This window comes from Trametes versicolor (genome assembly GCF_000271585.1).
Source record: "Trametes versicolor FP-101664 SS1 unplaced genomic scaffold TRAVEscaffold_2, whole genome shotgun sequence".
NCBI classification, from domain to species: domain Eukaryota; kingdom Fungi; phylum Basidiomycota; class Agaricomycetes; order Polyporales; family Polyporaceae; genus Trametes; species Trametes versicolor.
In genome coordinates, this window is record NW_007360322.1 from 2,584,139 (window position 1) to 2,606,716 (window position 22,578).

The 22,578-nt window shown below is 57.9% G+C and overlaps 5 protein-coding genes across 5 annotated transcripts; 2 read left to right on the plus strand and 3 right to left on the minus strand.

The window, feature by feature from the left end:
• The first annotated feature begins 1,845 nt into the window (after positions 1-1,845).
• TRAVEDRAFT_26592 (uncharacterized protein) lies at positions 1,846-6,919 on the plus strand. The gene is made up of 6 exons (XM_008035378.1): positions 1,846-2,235; positions 2,287-2,460; positions 2,998-4,093; positions 4,175-4,239; positions 4,287-6,816; positions 6,892-6,919. The coding sequence occupies exons 1-5, from the start codon at positions 2,094-2,096 to the stop codon at positions 4,496-4,498; spliced, it is 1,689 nt and encodes a 562-aa protein (XP_008033569.1). The 5' UTR covers positions 1,846-2,093; the 3' UTR covers positions 4,499-6,816; positions 6,892-6,919.
• A 336-nt stretch (positions 6,920-7,255) lies between these two features.
• Positions 7,256-9,158, minus strand: TRAVEDRAFT_43527 (uncharacterized protein; the record flags this gene model as incomplete). Its single annotated transcript, XM_008035672.1, has 5 exons — positions 7,256-7,728; positions 7,811-8,201; positions 8,257-8,357; positions 8,411-9,110; positions 9,150-9,158. 5 exons carry the CDS (start codon positions 9,156-9,158, stop codon positions 7,256-7,258), a joined length of 1,674 nt encoding a protein of 557 aa, XP_008033863.1.
• A 904-nt stretch (positions 9,159-10,062) lies between these two features.
• On the plus strand, positions 10,063-13,269 carry TRAVEDRAFT_141956 (root hair defective 3 GTP-binding protein; the record flags this gene model as incomplete). The annotated part of the gene is made up of 13 exons (XM_008036284.1): positions 10,063-10,202; positions 10,262-10,359; positions 10,416-10,496; positions 10,545-10,630; positions 10,680-10,843; positions 10,899-11,235; positions 11,293-11,491; positions 11,549-11,925; positions 11,984-12,122; positions 12,173-12,399; positions 12,461-12,804; positions 12,860-12,926; positions 12,977-13,269. 13 exons carry the CDS (start codon positions 10,066-10,068, stop codon positions 13,121-13,123), a joined length of 2,403 nt encoding a protein of 800 aa, XP_008034475.1. The 3' UTR covers positions 13,124-13,269.
• A 553-nt stretch (positions 13,270-13,822) lies between these two features.
• On the minus strand, positions 13,823-14,842 carry TRAVEDRAFT_43529 (uncharacterized protein; the record flags this gene model as incomplete). The annotated part of the gene is made up of 1 exon (XM_008035673.1): positions 13,823-14,842. One exon carries the CDS (start codon positions 14,840-14,842, stop codon positions 13,823-13,825), a length of 1,020 nt encoding a protein of 339 aa, XP_008033864.1.
• Positions 14,843-15,165: 323 nt separating this feature from the next.
• On the minus strand, positions 15,166-16,318 carry TRAVEDRAFT_161394 (uncharacterized protein; the record flags this gene model as incomplete). Its single annotated transcript, XM_008036285.1, has 2 exons — positions 15,166-15,232; positions 15,296-16,318. The coding sequence occupies 2 exons, from the start codon at positions 16,316-16,318 to the stop codon at positions 15,209-15,211; spliced, it is 1,047 nt and encodes a 348-aa protein (XP_008034476.1). The 3' UTR covers positions 15,166-15,208.
• Positions 16,319-22,578: the final 6,260 nt, after the last annotated feature.

Sequence of the window (22,578 nt, forward strand, 5' to 3'; positions counted from 1 at the left end):
CGACCTCAAGATAAACTACTACGAATGTGTAAGTTAGGCGGCATGGGATGAGATGAAGACACGCACGCTGGGAGGTAAAGCACTACTGCGGCATAAGGGTCGAGTACCCGTGCGGCGGTATCGTGGTATAGAATGAAGGCAGCCTGGCGTGTTTCCATATAACACCCTCGTTTCCGCAGCTATGCCACCGGCGGACGTAAACTCGACCCCGTTCCTCGGATCTTGCCGTACAAACCTTATGACCCCCCACTCATATGACGAGCACACCTCGTACCCTATGCACCACATTCGACTCGCAGTGCAGGGCCACGAAGAAGTGTGCTCCATATGTGAACGTCAAAACACTAACAACTAGGCGGCACTTGGGTAAGTCGCCGAGTATGTACGATCAAACGGCGGCACAGCTCTCAGGTCGAAACCCTCGACGACAGCGCATGACGTATGTCCGCAGGAATATGCCGTGTGCTGTAATGCGCGGCCAAGCCTGGCCAAGCTGTCGGCGACTCGATCGCTGAGGCTGATCCGACCGCTGGGTTGACGCTGCTGCACGGCGAGAGATGACTAAGGTCGACGCGTAACGTCGAGCCGCGAGAAATGTGCGAAGATGTACAACGGCTCTGTAAACCATCCGTAGTCTTCCGTAGTGCTGTGTCAGCGGCATCGAGTCGCTTTGACCATTCGTTCCTCAGTCAGCTCGTCGGCGTGCGGCAAGAGGTTCCCGGAAAGCATGCGCCTGCGCGACGTTCGTCCATGCATAGCATGCGCCCGGAGCTTCCATGGGTGACGGCGCCTCGGAGCTGAATGCATCATTCCGTTTTACTGCGGCACAGTGCATTCAGCTCCTGAGCGGGAGACTCGGGTCTGAAGATCGTTCTGCCCTGCCACCGTCGAGCACGTCTCCCCCTATACAAGCAGACGGCCGCCGTTTGCCTAGGACGGCCAAGCGGGGCGGTACATCGGCGCTCGAAATCCGGACGCTCGATCCGACCTCTGGCAGACTCCGAAGGCGGGACATTCCTGTTATGCATGGCTGGCATCTTTGGGGGCACGGTTCTTGGAGCCGCAGTGTTGCGCCCGTCGTACGCGAGTGTACGCCGTATGCAGAAGGCCATCGCCGTTGCGGGGTGTTCATTTCATGATGGCAGCTGCCGACATCCAGACCATTTACTCACCGGACAGTTACGGCAATGGATTGGACAGGCGCTGATGTCATTTCCCGTGCGTACCGTAGAAAAGACCCATGCTCCGGTGGCCCCTGGAAGGCCCTGAGGGTGATAGTTGACCATGCGAAAGCGCATGCTCCTGGAGAGTTTGGGCCAGGAGCACAAAACTCTCTTGGAAAATTTGGACCGTGCACCGGACCTGAGCTGGAGTCAGAGCTCCATGAGCTCTCCGAGCGAGGACGGACGGATAGCCACCAGACGTTCGTTCGCGCCTCCCCGACCGCTAGCGGGATGTCCAGACCGTTGTCGACGACGAGAGATGCATGCGCGAGCGTGCAGGTTGCGATGTGGGGTCTGTTGTTTAGCGAGGACAAGGAGGGTTCTGGTCCAGAGCGAGCGTTGGCGAGGGAGACTACTGACGGGAGAAGGAAATATTCTGTCAAAAGGGACTCCAACGGCGGAGCATGCGTGAACAGGGGGCAAGCGCCGTCCTGTGATTGGCCCAGGAGGAGGCCGAATGACGTCAGTGCGGGGGTGGCATGAAGAGACGCCGGGCGGTCGGGGCGGAGCGAGCCACCGGCGAGGCGTGAGTCGAGAGACTCCAGGGAGCTGCTCATCCAAGATCCTGTGCAGGCCCGTCCGCGTATATCTGCAATTGCCACGCAAAGCAGCCCCACCTCATCTTTGTACGCCGCTATGCCTTTTGAACAACTACCACCACCATCGCCTGCCCAACCCCGTCGTGCCCGTCCTTCCCTCCCCGAGGACCCCTCCTCCTCTTCCTCGTCCTCTACCCCGTCGCTTACGACTAGCGGGACCACAAGCGAAGACACATCGACGCCAGACCTAGTATCGCCTCTACAGCGGCTCTCTCTGCGCCCTGGCCACTCACCAATCGAGAAACGCAAATCCGACGCAACAGGACGGGCGATGAATCTCATCAGCAGCCCGGTGGAGGAAGTGCGTGATTGGATTTCGCACAAGGAGTACCGGGCACAGCAGGAGCAACAGCCATCGGACAGCAGAAGCACTGGTAAGGGCAAAGAGGCTGAGCTGAATACGAGCAGAGAAGGTAAGCTCTCAGCCTTATCTCTCCACCGATTCTCATTTCATGACCGTACAGGCCACTCACCAACCGAGAAACGACGGACTATGAACCTCATCAGCAGCCCGATGGAAGAAGTGCGCGATTGGATTTCGACGACGAACGGAGAGTACAAGCCACAGCAACAGGACCGGCAGCAACAGGACGGGAGAAGCAGGGGCAGGGAGGGTGATCTAAATACAAGCAGAGAAGGTAAGCCTTCCCACACCAGTGCCGCGGCGCTGCATACAGTCGACCGTCTTCGGATACCCTTTGAGAGCGCACGTTGGGGCATGGTGATCACGTCAGGAGATAGTTGTATTCCGACTTTGTAGCGTGTACTGTGTCCCTGACCCGAGGAGGCCGCCTGATCCGCGCCGATGGTGAGATGCGCTGTGCACACAGACCCGGTGACCGCTGGACGTCGCGGGACGCCGGGAGCGGTGGCTAGCGCGGGAGGAGGACGGGGAAGGGAGAGAGAGGGGCGCGGAGATGGGCACTGCGACGGAGGGCGGGCGATTGGCTTTTGGCTTTGAGTTGGGCGTTCTTATCGTTGCCGATTGAGAGAGGGATTGCTCATCCGTCGGGTCACCGGCAGAGGGCGACCGTGCGCGTGCGCGTGCGCAGATGCGAGGGCAAGGGCGGCGACCCCTTGCAATCATATTTGCCGAGTCCGACGACGGTCGACCATGTTGCGCTCATCTGATCTCCTCCACTGATCCATTTCTCACTCCCTCTCGCTTTTCGCAGCTTCTCTCCCTTTCCCCCTTCCCTCCGCCCGCCCCGTCCTCCCTCATAGGACGTCCTCGTATTCGAAACGACACGCCTCTTTCGACTCCCCCAGAGAGGTGCCTCTGCCGTACATGCCCCACCGCCAGCCCTACGCCGCATCCACGTCTCAGGCGCAGGGCTCCTCCGCCGTCGTCCATGACTCCGACCCCCCTTCTCGTCTCTCCTGCGTAACCTCCGAATCCTCCCGCTCCGTCTTCGACGACAACGTCGCAAGCTCTTCCTCCGACAGTACCCCCTCGTCATCCTCGTCATCCTCCCCACCTACCTCCTCCGGAGGGGACTCAAAAACGAACCGGGGCCAAGCTACCGACTACATGGACGTGTCGGGGACATCCTCTCCTAGTATGCATTTCCATTCTTCTCGCGCAATGCCCCCGCCCCGTCCCCAGTCACCGAGGATCTCCTCGTCATCCTCTAGCCCCATCCCACTCTGTGCCCGTCCATATTCTTCCCCCGACGCCTCAAGGCCGCTGCAGGGCGGGATCCACGCGCCACGGCCGATGCGACCACCGGGCGTGCCTGATCGTGGGTCAACGGCGAGCCTGCCCCTGCCCGCGGATACACCGTACCACATCCTGCCTACCTACCCCGGCGGACCAATCCCCGAAGACCAAGAGATGAGATCCGCTGCGCCTTCGCGACCAACTTCAAGCCGCCCGTCCGTCGGGGGTCATCACTCATCGACGTCATCGATACCGTCATCGTCGTCCGCACAGTCACGGCGCTCGCCGACGCTGGTGTCTGACTTGGAGCACGACGAGTTTATGTCGCTCGTCGCCAACCGGATGTTCGACCGCGCTTACTCGTCGGCCGCACGCGTGGATTCTGACAACGCCTCTTCGATTATGTCCGACCGGCCACTCCCCCCACCCGCACCACCAACCGTTCTTACTCCGCCGCCACCCCCGCTGAGCACGGATAGGGGTCCGACAGCACCATATGAACCGTTCCTGGCCCACGCGCCGGCCCCCCAGGACAGCTTCATTTCCGTGGACACTCGGCCGACCGAATATCGGCTCATCGTCAAGCTGCCTGGTTTCAGACGGGATGCTATGTGAGTGCACGTTTTTCCATCACGTGTGGGTCCTGGGAGAGCTAATCACAACGCTGTCCCCGCCTTTTCCGCGCTTATCAGTACTGTCTCAACCCGCAAACGGCGCGTGCTGCATGTTGTAGCTGATTCGTGGGAGCCCGACGGTGGTGAGTGCTCACTCTTCACGCTCCATGCCGATGCAGCGCTAACGGAGTGGATTATCGATTCGTGTTCCATCAAATTTCTTCGCGCTCGCGATGTATCATTACGCCGTCGCTGCACCTCCGTCAACACTGCTCAGGTCACTTTGAGCAACGCATCTCGTTCGGCTACGATGCGCTCCTCGCCCAAGTGCGAGCCGAGTTCGACGGTGAACTCCTGCAAGTGATCGTCCCGAGGCGGGCAGTTCCCATGACGTATTATTGATGAGCGCCCCGGCGCTCGGTCCTGGCTCCCTGCAAGCCCCTTCTGCCGACTCCTCCCGGACGTCTGGCGGCTACCCCTTCACATGGCCGGAGCCCCTCCTCTCCCCTTGCTTGTGCGGTCCTCTGTCAAAAGCACATTCCAGCGGCGCAACGTGCGGCCCTAGCGAACGTGGGCACGGGCATCGGTGCGGGACCCTTGCTCGCCGCACACGGCGGCTTGCGCCCATCCTCTGGACCACCAGCCGGGACTGGACGAGGACACGGGGACTACATACCCCCCAGTAATTATCACGTCACGACCCATATTCCCTTCATGATGAGTATATCCCGCCGCGCGGCGCGGCTTAATGACTACACATATCCCACTAGCTGCACTGGTCACCGCATTCCTCCCCTTCCCCGATATCGAGTTCTGGCGCCCATCGTATCCATCTATCATCGCCCCTGCCGTGCTCGTCGCTCTTCTCCCCTATTCGCCGAACTTCTTCGTATGGTCCGCCGCGCGCCCACGTATCGGCCATCGCGCATCACAATCGCACAAATCATCGACGCTCAACTCTAACGCTGTCGTCTCTCGCGGCCATTTCCCTATCCTCGGTAACGCTTCGCCAATCCCACGCATTGCCGTATGTGGATCGCACGTCGTCGCGCGCCGTCTCCCTCCTGCGCTCCCCGCATAACCTCGCGTATCCAATCGCTGCTTTCAGTGTCGCGCATCATACGTACGGCTCGCATTCGATTTGTAGGTCCTTTGTCACATAGACGCGTTATACCCGCCTGTCTGTGCACTGGGACGCTCGGCGCACCTCATCCTCGGCAGCGGCCCGACCAAGACACAGGATCCACGATGCTTTCGGGGCGCCCAACAAGCTCAGCCGTATCCCACTGGATGCCAGCTTCTCCAGGGACTGTGGGCGCAACGCCCGCGTACGTTACCTGAGCCGTCCTGGCTTACGAGACGGCATGCGGTTTGGAGTTAGATTGGCTGCAATAGCTCCCGCGAGAGTTCGTGCCGGGGTCCAGTGATTGCGCACACGGCTGGGGCCAAGGAAGAATCCGCCAGGCCGGAGCTTCAGGCTTCAAGAGCGGCGCTTCGCACGACTGCGTCCGCCCGAGGTGCGCGCGAGCGTAAATTGCGCTAGCGCTTCGGCGTCGTGTGGCGGCGCCTCGGCGTCTTGGTCGATTGGCCGCGGGCCCCTCCCAGGCGAAGGGGAAGGCACGAAGACGAAGACGAGGACACTTCCGGATACGAGGATGCGTGGAGGCAAGAACCGGGATACGCGAATCTCGGCTGCGGCGATATGGGCGGGCAACCACTGCCTTCTCCACGGACCTACCCCACACATTCCTTACGCCCCTTCCACCCCTATGCACCTGACGCTGCGCGCGCGTTGACATACCCAGTCGCGTGCCTGTATGCGGCCCTGTCCTGCCATATCGCCCCATCTCATTCATCTCCCTGCTACGCGCGCCCATATTTCATCACTTGTACAGTATTCCACCAAGCACACCAACGCACTGCTGCGCTTCTTAGACCGTCAATAGCTGTCGATACTATCCCATCACAACGCTTCACCACCACCACCGTACGTCGTCGCAGTCCGCCGTTGTCCCGAAGTTCCATCATATGTACTATTTGCCACCCCTGCTCGTTTAACCCACTCGCTTAGCCCTGCGCGTGGGGCGGCGTGCCCACATACTTGTAGATCCGCGTTTTAATTATTCCCGTACCGTATAATGACCACATTTCTGATTCCCATCTGACATCTACCCCGCTCTGCATCGTGTATCGCTCGGTCACGCTGTGCCTCATCGCCACCCCTGTCCCCCCCTGTCCCCTCCCCGCGTACATGATCGTTACATCGTTCACCCCGCCGTTCGTACCTCAGGTACTAGCAGTACCTGGCTACACTCCGCCGCTTGTACCTCAAGTACCTGGCCACACCTCCTCGTACCTCCTTCACCCTTGCACTCTACCGCTGGCTCCGGGCTTGTGTTCGTATTTTATTTCACCTGTATGTAGTTCTGCGCGTCGTGCTGTGTTGCGTTCTCGCATCGTCGAGGCGTACGTACATATCCCTATGTATCCTCATGTCCTATGGCCATCTTTCAATGCTTCGAGCTCCCTCATCATTACTACTGCCCCTTGCGCATCACTCTTCGCTGTGCTCTCTAGATTTCCGTATCTCCATCCACCCCTGTACGCTTGCGCACGTTGGTCCGGAATTATACACGCCTGATATTACTCGAGGCTCAGGACGCGGCACACGCGCCATGCACGGCGCACTCGCTGATGGTGGACCCGGTCGTGTAACGAGGCTGCCAGATGGGCAGGGGCACACGCATCTGGCACGTCAGCCGACAGCAAGGACGAGTGGAGCGCGAGTTACGTACCCAACCCTTCCATAGGCACGAGGTCCCCCGAGTACCCGCTGTTCAGGCTCAGACGGGCGCACATGTACAATGGGGAGGCGTGCCACTCGTCCGCCCGAGCCCGCAGCTCAGCCTGCTTTCTTTCGCGGAAGTTGGGGCGACAGGGCGCATCGCCTCGCCGTATCTGTGCCATGGGCGATCCGTGCACGGACATGAGGCGGGGCGGCGGACTTGGACTCAGGTTTCCGCTTCACGAGGGCGACTGGGCAGCGCGCACAGCTACGCGTCCGACGCCTCCAGCTGCGCAGTGCGGCCCCGCACCCTCGAGGCCCGCAGGCGGCTGCTGCTGCGGCCTCAACTTGAGCCGTCGCCCCCGCCGCGCCTCTCAGTCTTGGTATCCCCACCCGCGCCTGCGCCCGGCGGAGGTGCGGAGGCAGGAGGTGGGGAGGCCGGAAGGCTGAGGCTCAGGGTACACGCTCGCCCCACGCCCCCACTCGCGCGCCTGCGCGCCCCAGTCCTCGCGCACGCCCCAGACGTGGTCCGCGCGCAGACGGGGCGCGGGCGGGCGCGCCGTGGGGTGCGGGTGCGGGTGCGTCGCGTGCGCGGACGCTTCTTCGGCGAAGTCGGACGAAGGGCGGGCGGTCACGCGGGCGTCGCCGTCCGAGCGGGCCTTGAAGTTGCGGCGGGGTGGCGGCGGGGAGGAGGGCCGGGTAGACAGCGGGGATTGGGCTTGGGGCGTCTCCCACTTTCGTGCGGAGGGCGGGAGCGGCGTCCACTGCTCGTCCCGGGCGTAGCTCTCGCTCGTCATCTCGCGCAGTCGGGAGAGGGCGCGCTGGAACGCGAACTGCTCGTCCTTGCCTGATAAGATCAAGCTCGTCAGCGTGCGGCTCGTCTTCGATGAATGGGCTCATGTTGAGTGTGTGCCCGGGTGAGAACGTACCCGAGAATATAGAGAGCTTGTCGAGCGCGAGCGGCGCGGCCGGGGCGCGTTCGCGCTCCATGTTCGGTGCGTCGTATGAGGAGACGTTTGGCCGATAAACATCCTGCGTCTCGCCGATGGCCTCTGCCATCATCATGTCTACGTCCTCCGACGGGTCGCGGGCAACTCCTGTACTTGCGGGGGCTTCCGGCGGGGCATCGGGGAAGAAGAGTTGCTCTAGGGGCGCGTCCGCGAGACAGAGGAGGCGGCAGCGCGCCTCGTAGAGAGCGTCGACGAGGGAGATAAAGCGGCGCGCTTGGTTCTTGGCGGATAACCTGAGGACGGGTATCGACGTTATGACGAAGGTGCGATATTTTGAGGCCAGGGTGATGTAGTCGGCTGGGCCGAGGGACTGAATATAATGTCAGCTTAGCCTAACGGGTGCACAGATGTTCGTGATGACGCACTTCGTCGCAAAGCTCGGAGAATGTGAACTTGCACACGCCGTCAGCGGACCAGGGGACGCGTATTTCGCGCCCAAATACGACTATCTGTGTCGCAGAAGCATCTATCATTGCATGTCAGCTAGTTTATCCAGTACAGAGGATTTAGAGTGCATACCTTCAGCAGCGAGAGCCAATTCTTTCAGCCTTGCTTCAAAGTCAGAGCCTTGCTCCAGGGTATACCAACTTCCTCTACCCTCGCTTCCCCGAACAGACCGCCAATCCCGCTCAGCGCGCATAACCACCACAGGGCACCTGGCCTTCAGCGCCTCCACAAACGGCTCCAGCCTCTCGCGCTGCACGCCGTTCTTGTATAGATCGTCGGGCACCTTGTTTGAACTGCCGACAATGATGCCGCCCATACGCCAGAACCACGAGAGCACATCGGCAAGCAGCGTCGCGCTCGACACGTCCAGCAGTTGTATCTCGTCGAAAACGAGTAGCCAGTGTCGCAAGACGAGGCGCTGCGCCACCACGTATGCGATGGACGGCTCGAGCGGCGTCCGTAACAGCGAGAAGGACATGTTGACCCCGCGGGTCCAACGAGTCGGTAACGACCCACTTTGCAGAAGTTCCCGCCATTGATTGCGGACGAGCTTATTCCATGGCATGGATTGCTCGCTTTCGTGTACTTCCGAGGGTTTCGAAGCGTAAAGCGCTGTCATGCGCCGACGGGTCTCTTCCCATACAGCACGATAGATTTCTAGGACGAGCTCGTTGTAATGCTTGCGCGCTTTGTGCGGGGTAGGGATTGTTGAGAACCACAAGTCTATGAGGAAGCTCTTGCCTGAGCCCGGTGGGCCAGTGACTAGCAAGCCCTGCGATGTGAAACGACTGAAGTCAGCACACCGACCTACGGTGGTCATGTTAGACGAACTTTTGGCGTGGTGAGTGCCGCTATTTCCTCTGCATGGGTGCGGACGCGAATGAGACCTCTCGTCGAGGCTTCCTGTAAAATCGGCTCCGACGCTGCCCACCAAGGACCTGAATCGTTCTCACCGGACGCTTGTCCCGGGGGAAACGCATGCGTCTGGTTTAAGTGCCTCGCTAACACCGCTGGGGGAGCATAGCCATGAAGTTCCTTGTGCAGTCTCCGCAGCTATCAAAGACTAGCATCAGCGTGTCATATCTCCCGTTTGGTTCGAAGGCGGCGAATTACGCGAGACACACACCTGCATAATGACTCGGATTTGTTCTTCATCCTCTTGTATGCGACCGAGAGTTACCAAACTGCGGTATCGCTCAAGTAAATCGATTTGTGCCGGTACATTTGATTGAGTTTTTCCGGTGTCGCAGAGCGTTGCGGTTGTGTGCAGATAGCTTGAGTTTGGGTATAAAAGCGTGCCTCTACTCCACGAAGCTGAGCGCTGCAGTAGCGCGTGTAACGCCATTTTGCAACTTGATATACGCGTCAAACGACACGATACGGCAGGAAGCGTGAGCTACCTGTTTATGCAGAGTTTGGGCGGTGTGCTACTGGCCAGGAAGAGCTAGGGACCTGGAAGAGAGACGTCCGCGTCCGGAAGCAGAACGAACGACAGAAGCCATGACGCAGCCACAGCCGGGGCGCCGGACCGCCAGTCCAGCCATCACACAGGAGTCTGTTTCGTCCTGATCTGGAACGTGGGTGCCAGCTGTGATGTCACGTGGAGAGGGGGACCCATAGCGCGTCCTGCAGCGGGGCGAGTTGCACACCTCCGCCATCTGTCCCTTCTGCCCTCACCCTCTCTACATATCATGGCTCAGGCCGCTGTACCTCCCTCTAATGATATCATGTCTACCACATCACTCAGCAAATCCTCCGCCGGCCGGACTCCAGCCGCGAACGGTCACTACGTCAACGGCAGTGCAGCAACCTCGGACGCAAGTTCAGAACGCATACAGATTATCGACGACGAGAAGCAGTTCACGTACGCTGGTCTATGAGCATGCGTCTCGCGCACAGTTGCTGATATGACTGGCCCTGAAGCCCTGCATTGACGTCGCAGATCGAGAAATGGGGACTCGGTCATGCCGGTTTCGATTACGATATTGTATCCGTGTTTGGTTCCCAATCCACTGGCAAAAGTACGTCTCGACATATTCGCTATTCCAAGCAATGCGGTTTGACCGCAATCCTGCAGGTACATTGCTTAACCGACTATTTGGAACCAACTTCGACGTAATGGACGAGACGAAGCGGCAACAGACGACCAAAGGCGCGTGTACTGTCGTCTAATATACTGCGGCGCGTTGCTAATACACTGCCTTAGGCATATGGATGTGTAAAGCAAAGGGCGCGAACCTCCTCGTCATGGATGTAGAAGGAACGGATGGACGAGAACGCGGAGAGGACCAGGTGCGCCCGCCGTCTACTGGAATGACATCATCAATTAAGACTCTCGAAGGACTTTGAACGCAAATCTGCCCTGTTCTCTCTGGCCTCTTCGGAGGTCCTCATTGTCAACCTATGGGAGCACCAAGTTGGATTGTACCAGGGTGCAAACATGGGGCTCTTAAAGACCGTGTTCGAAGTCAACCTCGGCCTCTTCGGCAAGAAGACTGCAGACGGGTGCGTGCCTTGCTTGTCACCATCGAGCCTATGCTCATGCCATACGCAAATCAAGTCGCAACCAGCGCACACTTCTGCTCTTCGTGATTCGTGACCACATCGGCACAACCCCATTAGCGAACCTGCAGACGACCTTGTCCGCGGACATGCAGAAGATCTGGGAGTCACTGTCCAAGCCTCCGGAGCTCAAGGACAAGCAACTGTCCGACTACTTCGACCTCTCGTTTGCCGCCCTGCCTCACAAGATTCTTGCCGCGGACAAGTTCGAGAGCGAGGCCAAAGCCCTGAGCAGGCGTTTCCTTGACAAGACGAAGGAGGACTATGTCTTTTCGCCTCAGTACCACAAGCGGATACCTGCAGACGGTGCGGCCTTCTACATGGAAGGCATCTGGGTAAGCCCTCTTTCTCCTCCCATACTGCGGTAACCTTGAACACCACCGGGTATGCAGGAACAAGTCCAGAGCAACAAGGATCTGGATTTGCCGACCCAGCAGGAGTTGCTTGCGCAGTTCCGTTGTGACGAGATTGCCACGGCCGCGTTGGCGGAGTTCAACGAGCAGGCGAAGCCCCAGAAGAGGCCGGTCGAGTCTGGAAAGGTTGTCCAAGGCCTCGGGAAGATGATGCGTGCATGGCGTAGCGGCGCGATTGGTACGCGGGTTTTGTGGGCACTACTAACGATTCGGTATTGACGGCTGTACCCTGCAGACCGCTACGATCGTGACGCCTCCCGCTACCACCCGGGCGTGTACAAGCGGAAACGCGTAGACCTCATCGGCGTCATTGACTCCACGTTGTCACCGTTGTTCCTCGGGCAGCTCAAGAACCTGCACAAGGCATCCCTTGCGACTTATAAGAAGGAGATGCTGGATGGCATGAAGGGCGAGAACTACAACTTCGCCGACGTCGTGACCGCATCGCGTGAGCGGATTGAGAAACGCTTCTTGGAGGGAGCGCAGGAGGCGCTCGTTGAAGGCACCGACTGGAGCTACGCGGAGGAGCTGCAGCTTTTGCGTGAGGAAGCTCGCATTGTCGCGGATCAGTGCAGGAAAGATGAGACGAAGAAGATGGTCAACGTCATCGAGGTACGTGGTGCTTCATCGCTTGCGAGGTCACCTACTCATTGAAGATGAAACTCCACAGCGCAACTTCAAGAAGCAGATCTCTGAGCCCGTCGACCTGTACCTCAATAAGCCGACGCCCGATATGTGGGACAAGGTTCTCAAGCTCTTCCGCGACACGCTCGAGAAGGCAGAGTCGTCCTATCTCGCGAAGGCCAAAAGTGAGTCATCTGCTAATCATTTAGATCGCGTCTGTTAATCGGACTTCCAGGTTTCGACTGCACGGACGAGGAGAACACCACTGCTCTGACCACGCTTCGCAAGCGCGCATGGCTTGCGCTCCGCGCCAAGATCGAGGAACAGACCGCGGACACTGTCTTCCTAGGCAAGCTCCGGACATACTTCGAGGAGCGCTTCCGGTACGACGAGAACGGTGTCCCGAGGGTCTGGCGGCCGGACGATGATATCGATGGTGCATTCCGCAACGCGAAGGAGCAGGTCGGTCATCTAACTGTTTCACCATCGCGGGGCAAAGCTAACTCGGCAACCGGATACACAGACTCTGGAGCTCATCTCACTCTACTGGAAGATCAAGCCGACAAATCCAAAACTCGAGTTCTCGCTCCCGTCAGAGGCATCGGACTCGCTTGCAACCGGCGAGGAGTTCGACTTCCCCTCGACGCTCGTCGTGTTCACGGAAACGAAGGCGCTCGACCTGACGAACCGCTTCCGGCGGGACGCGGACGCGTTCTACGTTGAGGCGAAGCGCAGCACGGTGTCGGGCGTCGCACAGATCCCGTACTGGGTCTACGGCATGCTCGTCGTGCTTGGGTGGAACGAGGCCATGGTCGTCCTGTTCAACCCGCTCTACTTCGCTATGCTGCTGGTACTAGCGGCGACTGCGTGCGTTGCACTCTCTGTCCCACCGATGATTGCTGTCGCTGACGTTGTGCTGCAGTTGGATAATCATTCAGCTCGGCATGGTCGGCCCCGTACTCCAAATATTCAAGACGCTCGGCGGCGAGGTAAGCACTTCACGTCTCGGCGTCGAAGCAGCATACTCATAACGCATCAGGTCCACCGCCAAGTCGACCACCGCCTGCGCGAGCACTTCTCGCCGCCCCAGCTCGCACAGCCGGTCCGCGCGTCGTCCTCGCGCGGCGCGCGCAGAGACTCGGTAGACGACGACAAGGTCCGGCGGATGAAGACGGAGCCCATGTAGGCCGTCGCGTCGCGTGGTTTGTGTGGCATGGATCTCTGGTTGGATGGACTTGTGGCGGGACTGGCCGTCTGCATTCCTTGATTTTATTTCCGTCTTCGCTGTAATTATTTGTCCGCGGATTGATTACTTATCGCAATGACCCTTCACGATTATCATCACTTGCGGCGTTGTAATGGCCACCCCGGTGCGACAGAGAGGAATTGATTGGTGCGTGTCTTTGCACTCACGGCACTCTCAACACGTCTGATTTTTGCGTTGTCAGGACATGGCACGAGTTTCAATTGCAGCGTCAACCCTCTGCTTGCATCTGTGTAGTCCTTCAACGACCTCTTCGCATATGGCGCACAAACGGACCGCGTGTGTCGGCGAGGAGCTCAACGCACGTGTTTTGAATGGCCAAAAAGTTCCGATATCTGTATAGGCTGATGGTTAGAATACAGGAGGAAATTCAGCGCTCCAATGTGGTGATGGTCGACGGAATGCCTGTGAGCACGCCATGCATGAGCATCGCTGAGACCTCCTGCTATTGAGAGCCCCAACCAAGGCCCACCTCGATATATATATATATCATCGACTGGGTACCCACGCCCAACCTGCCCCCGGGCGAACAGCGAACGGTAGGTCGAATTCAATCTGTTAGCACGGACAGAAGTGTCATAAGTAGCGGCCTCAATATCGTGGATCCATGCATCGGCGGCGCTAGCCCGGAAGTGCGAGGGGACTCACTTCGTCGATAGCTCTCTCAATTCTCTTCTCCATCGCTTGAGCATACACCATGAGGTGCGTACGTGCGGAGGGCGCGCAAGTGCGACAGTTCTCCCCTTCAGATATGAACTGATGTAGCAACGCCCATTTAGTCGCCACACAGCCATCCAGCCCCCCGTCCCCATTGATGAATTCCTCGAAGACCGCCCACTTATAGCGGAGCCACCACCCGCACGGGTGTATGTATTGGTCGGGGTTGCTGGAGTCGTTCGATCGCGCGTCGACGGATGTGCGGGGGCTGCCGGCCTTGCAACGGTACCAAATCCAGGAACCTTGGACGTGAGTGACGTCTCTTTCTCGACGGCTCTTGTCGTACGCGTGGCCCCCGACCAGAAGCTGCTCTCTTTCTGCATGTAGCACGTTCGCTGCGATATGCTCTGCGCATTGCTCCCGATAGCAGTCAAGCGCATCGAGCGCCTCCTCCGGAAGGGAACGAAGCTCGGGGGGCATGGTGTCGGTGTCTTCGGCCGTGAAATACGGCTCCTTAAGGAGGAGCCTAGCGGCTCTCCTCGCCAGCATCGGTATCTCGTAGGTGCAAGCGACGGCATACGCCTGCGCCGGGCCCTCCTTCACCGCCAGCTCCTGGAGTGCGCGTCGCGTGGCGTCCGCTGGGACCTCGATATCGTATTTGTCTGCCGCGTTCAAGACCGCAAACAGCTCGTCGAACGCCTCGAAGACCGGTCGCCGTGTACAGGTGCGTCTGACGGGGATCGGGTAGTAGCAGAGGCGCAGGAGCTTCGCGAGCGTGCTGGCGTTCTCGGCGAGCTCTACGATCTGCGGTTCTCCGGTGTCCGCGTTGACGTCGGGGAAGGCGAACATGTCGCAGAAGACGGTGGAGATTTTGGCGAGGCGCACTTTGGAGAGCCCGAAGTCGACGCGGTCTGCCGAGCGGAGGAAGATGTCGGTGTTGGCGTCGTTGAACTTGAAGGGAGGGCGGCTGAATGTTTGCGCCATACTAGTAGTACTGGTGGTACTGCAGGCGGTTCAGCAGTCGAGAGGATGGGGGTACGTGTGAGAGCTCGATGTCCTCACGACGAGCCGCAGTAGGGATAGAGACGTGCTGTTGTACGTATTACGCAAATATGAGAAATGCTGCGGCAGTCCTCAACGTGCACTCGTACGTCATGGGAAAGACAGCGTAGCGCGATTTTCGATTCAATCCACTGCTGCGGGACCGACCGGTGTTCATGGAGAGGTTGATGGTGAGTTTATATCCAAGTTCAAGTCAAGCTATAAGTTGGGCTATAAGAACAGAATAGCCGCACTGTGGGTGTCCGGCGAATTTCAACAGAGTCTTCATACAGTTGTCTATGACATGACCTAGAAGGGGAGCTCGAGCCGAACCTGTGAATATTTGCAATCACAGTCAACGAGAGGTAACTTGCTTAAAAAGTGGCGCAGACTTACATTGGACACTGCAGCGTCGATTCTTCCCGCCAACAAATGGCTGTAGTCCAGCAAATCCTTCCAAGCGGTTGTCCTGCATCGAGAGCACGAATCAGCGCCCTCCAACGCACGGCGAAGCACCGCCGGGCGAGCAACCGCCTCGCCCTTCAAGTGCGGCTCGTCCAACAACGCCTTCATCGCATCCTCCGTATACAGCCCAAACCACATCCTCACGCGCATCCCGTGCGTCCGGATAGTGCTCACAAACGACGCGTCGCCGTCCACGTTGCACGCGAGCCACGCCCACGAGCCATCCACGACCGGCATGTTCGACGCGTTCCCAAACCAGAAGCCCGTCACCTTCTTCGGGTGCTCGCCGAAGACCATCCAGTCGCCGTCGCCGACGGCCGCGGCAGCGGCTTCTGCGCACCGTCGGCGGTAGTCGATGAGCGCGAAGAGCACCGTCGCGGAGAGCTGCGCGAACTCGGGCGGGATCGCGGCGTCGCGCGGCTGGAGGTGGCGGGGTTTCTCGAGGGTGCGCCGGGCGGCCTCGTGCGCCACGCTGTCGAAGCGGCAGAGGCAGGCGACGGAGTAGATGCGCAGAGGGTCGGCCCCAGATAGCAGCAGCGCCCTGAGGTCTTGCTCCAGGGACGGGCGCAGTGCGGTCATCTCGTATTTTGTCACGGCGTCAGAGGTGGCGACGAGTTCGTCCGGGCTTGTGATCGGCGTGCGAGGGACTGGGTAGCATAGACGCAGAACATGTTCGAGCGTGCTTGCATTTTCTGCGAGTGGGATAATCTGTGGACTTGCTGGTGATGTGTCCGAATCGTCGAGGATGGTGAACATGGACTTCAAGATGGGTGATACGATCGCCAATATGACTTTGTAGACGTGGAAGTCGATGCCGTCTGAGGATCGTAGTATGATGTTCGTATCGGGCGTCGACGCGTCAAAAGGGGCTGCAGGGGCTGAAGGGGATGACGGCCGTGACGGGGCTGCGTCGCAGGTGGTGGTAGGGGCTGGCAGAGGCACGTCCGCATCCATGGAGAACGGCGTAGGGGTGAGGCTTTAGGAGCTGGTGCGAGGGCGCGAAGTGCAAGCAAAGCGAGTCGGTTTATATTGACAGCTGGCATCAGCCCCTTGAGACAATTGAACTCAAAAAATAGCCTTTGACGTTCAGAAGAAGCAGCGACGCTTCGCATGACTCAGAGACGGTTGGTCGGTAGCGAGCGCCGCCTGCAAGAGGTACGCAAGCCGAGGCGTGCAAGCCCGCGTCCCCTCCGCATCCCCGCTTAAGAGTAGTGTGTCTTCGACCGGTCTGTCTGTCTGATAAAAGCAGCAAAGGGCCTTCTTGATATTTGGTGCAGCAGCATAGGAGAAGCCAGCATTGCCAGTGCGTTGAGGTTCGAGGTGAAGCGAGGGGGACAGGCTCGAAGAGCGCTCGTGTTGGCGCTGCTGCATTGATCAACGCGTGGTCCGGAGCATGTGATCGCGTAGACAGCTTGCTCCCGGCGCCTCCTCGCAGCGACCAGCCTTGCTCCTCCCCTCGTACGTGAACATCGATACACTCTGACAGAATATGCAGCGAACACCATACGCACCTCAAAACATCTTTCACTTGGTATTTCAAACTCTGCGGCTCCGCATGTATGCTTGTGAAGGGCGGAGCACGCCGTACTAGCGCCCCGCATACATCGACGCTTCTTCAACGGCCTGCCTCCTCTCCAAAGCTTTCAAGCTTTATCATGATGTCAGCAGAAGAGCAGTGGAGGACTCCAAATGACGCAAGGGGAGCTCATCTTGGACGGAAGAATTGCAAGCACCCGTCTGTGCTTCCCAGTCACACTCTTCCGCGGTCGCGACAAGAGCAGGATCTGGTGCGTTCTCATTTCAGACTTTGTGGTGGCGGATGTGCGGTGCGTGCCACTGCCCGTGCTCCAACAGGGGCGTGGTGCGCTGTACAAAACCGTAATGGATGCGTGGCGGGAAAATGGGTGTTGAGTCCGCACCCAGTCTACAGGGCGGGGGCGGGTACATCAATTCTCATACCGCCATACAGACAGCTCTTCGATTTCTTGCTTTCTAAATTCTATTAAGTATATTCCAGTATTCTATTTTACATGCCAAAATCCACGGCCATGCAGACCTGACCCTTTCCGTGGCGCGGGGAAGCTTGACCTTCCCTCCTTGCAGGACTACTCCACCTCGAGAAATTGATGGTGCACAATGTGCAACACCCGCTTTTAGGACCTCACAAAGTTTCGGCAGCCAACAGGTATATCCTTGATGCGCCTTAAAAGAGCAATTTGAAGCTTATTGGCTCAAGCTGTCGGCTTTATGCCTTTCTTCGTCCTACGATCTTTGCGCCGGAGCTATGAGCCACAGGATGCAGCAAAGCCCATCCCCGTGTTTTTTGGTAGAGACTGCATTCAATCACCCATCCTGTAGGTCTTCGGGATTTCCGTGCACGACTGCACTGCATGCGCATCGTTTTCACAATGCGCTGGGGTGCAGTCATGCTACCGCGCGCACCGGTGGCTGTTCTTGAAGCCTCGGAACGAGAGCACCTAACGCAACTTTGCTCAACTTTCCACAGGTGGCGGCGGATATGCTGCATTTTGTCCTAATCATCCTGTAGATATCCGCTTTGAAGTGGTTCAGTCTTGAGTCTCGGCGTCCAGTCCTTCGTGCACTTGCATTCACGCGTATACATGGCTTAGGTCCCGGTGTTGATCATCCTCACGGTTTTGTGCCTTTAGCCTGTCTTCCCGACTGTCGGCACGTTGGTACCGCTCAAGGGTTGTATGGCAATGTCGTCCACAAGCGGCCGTCGGTGCCACTGGGAAGGTACGTTCCTGTGTAGTTCTCTGTGCACTGCCGCGGGCCAGGATCGATGCGGGAGCTGGTCGTGTCGCTATGCTTTTCCCGAGTCGGGCTTGCCTTTTCTTTGCAAGCTGTCGAACATTTTGCACCAGGGAGCCGTGTCGGTCCTTGGCCTGTTGTGCCCCCGGCGCGGTGTACATTTGATTCCTTCAACAGTCGACGGGGGCGGGCCACCGGGTATAGATTGACCTGCCTTGGTGGGTAGTCGCTTCTTGTATGTCGATGGCTAATGTCGTGTTTCGGCCTCATGTGCGATGTTCTCCCAGGCCTTCGTCTTCAGAAGCCTCGTGAGGTACGATATAATTTGTGGCCACTGGTAGGTGCCCCGTCCTTGCCGTGGTCTTCGATCTCGATCTCGATGACTGACCTGCCGCATGAGGTGCATCGCCATTTTTGCTTTTTTCCACTTCGCGGACTCTTTCGGTGGATCCAAATTTCCAATAGCGTGTTCGATGATGTGTCCAAGTCCAAAGGTGTGTCCTATGTATAGTCTTGCGCGGGTTTCCTGCATGATGTCTCTTCGCAGTTGTTGTGAACATCCCATGATTGAGATCTTGTAACCGGGCTTATATCCGGTTTGCGACCATATTGCGCCGAGGTCATCTGGAAAACCCAATATGTGCGGCGAATGTCGGCCTTTCGGGTGCGTCCTCGTGCGTCCTCGTCTTCGTGCTTAGTATAGTGGGCGATGCAGCAACCTCCTTGAGGCTGAACGCCCAACCGGCACATTTTTCAGCCAGCGCCATCGGCTGCTTTCGAAGGCCTCAAGGTTCTTCGCCGACGTATACGGCACGAAGGACATCCTAGAAAGCCACGACTATGTCAGCGTGGGCGGCCATGGAAACGCTTGAGTCGTCGGCCGAACTGTTCCTCGAACCGATCGCGGCGCCGACCGGAGCAAGTCCGCCACCTGCAGCACGCCGTGGCCGCATTGGTCGCACTATTACGTGCGGGCGCGACCTCGTTTGTGGACACGGTACGCACTTGTCGCAGCGTCGCTTGTCTTCCTGACTTCAGTGACCTGATTAGGACTCGACTGTATATCCAAACAGCGGCGTGCGTACCGGACTATTCTCCGGTGGGATGGCGTGCACGCACCCCGGCGGCAAAGGCAGAAGCGCGCGTCGACCCGGATGTGGCGTGTCCATCACTCGAGAGTACGCGGCTGCCCAACGTCCGGAGAAACCTCTTGAAGGCGTCGTTCGAATGTGTGGAGGAATGTTGGCGGCAAGTCGATGGGACGAGCAGTCATTGTGGGAACGGTGGCGTACGAGACCGAAGCGGCCACACGTCCTGAACGAACATCCAGCGGCGACGTTCAGGGGAGTTGAATGATCCTGGCGATGTTGGCGGCGCGAACCTCAGGGAGCTTTCCAAACGCGCAGGGACGCAGTCCTAGAACGAACGTCTTCGACGATTGTTTGCACGGTGCGCACTTGCCACCTTCCGTTTTGAAGAATCGTCTGTCGCCTTGAGCCCTCTTTATGATATCAGGACCCAACCACAGTTCAAGATGCTAGCAAACGTACCGGTGGACCTCCAGCGTGGTCCTTCAGCACGCATCCCAAGCCACAGGGGCAGGAGCGCCCGCCGACCCGGATGTGGCGCAACATGGCGAGGTCGAGCAACCCCCGGAGTCCGGAACGGCAAGTCGGTGGCATTGCCCGCAGGTGTATACTGCTTTGCGCAACATTGGCGGCCGAAGAGGAAGACGGATAGCGACGAAGGTGGCGCCGAGGGCGAAGGTGTACTCGGTTGTGGCGTCGAAGGATGGCCCGATGCCGAAGCGGCTCTGCGTCCGGAATGAACGCTCGACAGTACCGCCTATATGTGTTGCCCAATTATCGACGATGTGGATGGCATGTGGACGCGACGAGCAGCCATGACGACGATGGTGGCGTCGAGGACGGAGGTGTAGAGTCGGCGGTGGCGTAGGGGTAAGCACCTTGCCGTCAAGCGTGCAGCGCAATGTAACGGTCCGGCTCTCTCAAAAAAAGGACGGAGAGAGCGAAGCACTTGGCGGGGGTGAATGATATGGAAAAGGGAAAGGTGCGTGAGGGAGTGGGCGCGGGCGCGCAGGTTGATATACCCAGGCCCTGCGGTTCGCACTCCGCGAGCGCAACTTCCCGGTCAGCCGCGTCCTGATCTGGCCCAGCTATTGTCCTCTCCTTCGCGGGGCGTAAATTTATGTCGTGAGATGCTGTCGATGCCGCCGTTGGAGGCGGGTGCAGGTGGCTGACCGGCCTAACAGCTCAACCGATTCGTCTGCCAGAGAAGTACGCCACAAGTTGCTGCCCGATGCCCTGCGGGCTCGATATTGCCTTGACCTTCTGCTGTTAATTCATAAGGCTTGTTTCTTTTGGCTTCCCACATGTTCTGCACGAAGAAGTGGTTTGGATGCTCGTCGTCGCAGCATAAGACATCTACGCCACAACGCCACCGCGATTCGGCATAGACGCCCGCGCCTATCGGCTGCCCACGGGCGCTCCGGCGGTCCCGCAGTCACTGTGACTTCGGACTGCGTCCACACAACGGTGTTGTCGGATCTGGTTTCACGCCGCGGTACGTCTCTTACCTATTTTATATACCAGGGCCCTCCGGGCAGACCTGGACTACATCCGGCAAAAGCAAATTTGGGAGCTAATTAATATTCAAAGATTCACTCAGTGCTGTGAAACATTAATATTGACTCCGAGCGATTTACTATAGACCCGGCGCCCGAGCTCCCCGAGCCCTGTAGTACCTGATGACGTCATCTGGTCTTGGCTTTGCTTATATATAGGACAAATGTACACCAGACAACTGCATGTTCTCGCCCTTCCTCTTCTAACGCCGCTCGCACACAAAAGCTTTGTACGTGATTGATTATCGAGAGCTTGGGAATATGAAGCCTTACATTGAATTTAGTGTGACATTTTCCATCTTGACTCAAGGCATTTATTGCAACAGGTGTTGACGAAGAATGTATTGATGTCCTAACCCGCATAGTGCAATATTTGGATAGCACACACCATTACGGGTACACCTGTACCAATGCAAGTTTTCCCATTTGCCAAGTATAAATAATCGCCCCGACCTAAGCGGTATCATCGGTACGCTGTCCTTCACTTTACGTTTTACATTACGGCATTTCACCCTTAAGTACCTCTACTCCACGCACGCGTGCGAATCTCCCACTTTCTTAAACCCCACTCCACGCACCACCCTACAACATGCGCTCACTTCCTGTATGTCTGCCGCATCTTTCATACAGAACTAATCCAATTTATCTGCTTCTAGATCGGGTCAAGAGTCTTCTACTTGGCAAATGGGAAAACTTGCATTGGTACAGTTGTCGGCCATGACACGATTGAGGTATGTTTATCTGTTGTCCTATCATATCAAGCATTGACTTGTTTTAGGGATTACGGTTTGTAATCATCAAACATGACAAGCCTGGTCTGCGCAATGTCCAACTCCCGTACGTTCCTTCAGAATTATTGTACATGTCATCCCCACCTCACACCTCACAGACTCAGCAGTGTGAATTCCGTCACCAAACCCTGAAGGACTAGGACTCACGTGATGTAATCTACGCGAAGTCTGTGTTTGAAATTATGATGCTCCGACACCAGCCACCCTTGTAAACAAAGAGACGCCATGTTGATTGTCTAAGCTCCCATCATGACTTCCCTTCCAGCGTATCGTGTCTACCAGCCTCCACCTGAGATGCCCAACATCTTTGCCACTAGTGCAACCTACGTTCGCACAGGCTACAACATCCACAGCAGTAACCCCGACGCCCACTGGCGGCCATGGCTTTCAGTACAAGACCGTACACGTATGGGGATCGAGACCTTTGGAGTTCGCTATTCCAGTTTCTCCTTCATACCCACGCAGTGGAAAATTACCACAGATGAACCTCTGCCTCTCAACACACCGGTAAACATTGTCGGAAACATTGGGCGCGGGCCAGGTGTCATCATTCTTCAGGAGCCAGTCGACCTTAGGGATGATGGCGAGCTTTTGGTGTATGGCTGGATCCTCGGTCCATCCCAGGCAATCACCAATCACACTGGAGGCTTCCTTACTGCAGTCGACTTCATGGTTCCGCTCCACTCAATGCAGCTTACCCCAATTCTGAGGGTTATACGCTTCCTACCGAGGTTCCTTGCACGGCGTGTCCTGCATCTGCGGTACAGGTATGACAACATGACCATATTCCCAGTATCCTATCTGACATCATGGCTTGTAGAATATATCGTATGTATAAGACGATGAGCGGAGATCACTAGTCACTGCACACAGGACATGTATGTGGTGTACAATTCCGCACCATCTAAGATCTGACAGTCACACCATCTTGATCAGATAACCAACCAAGGGAGGGCGGACGCGGGGAGGGCGGACGCGGGGAGGGCGGACGCGGGGCGGGCGGACGC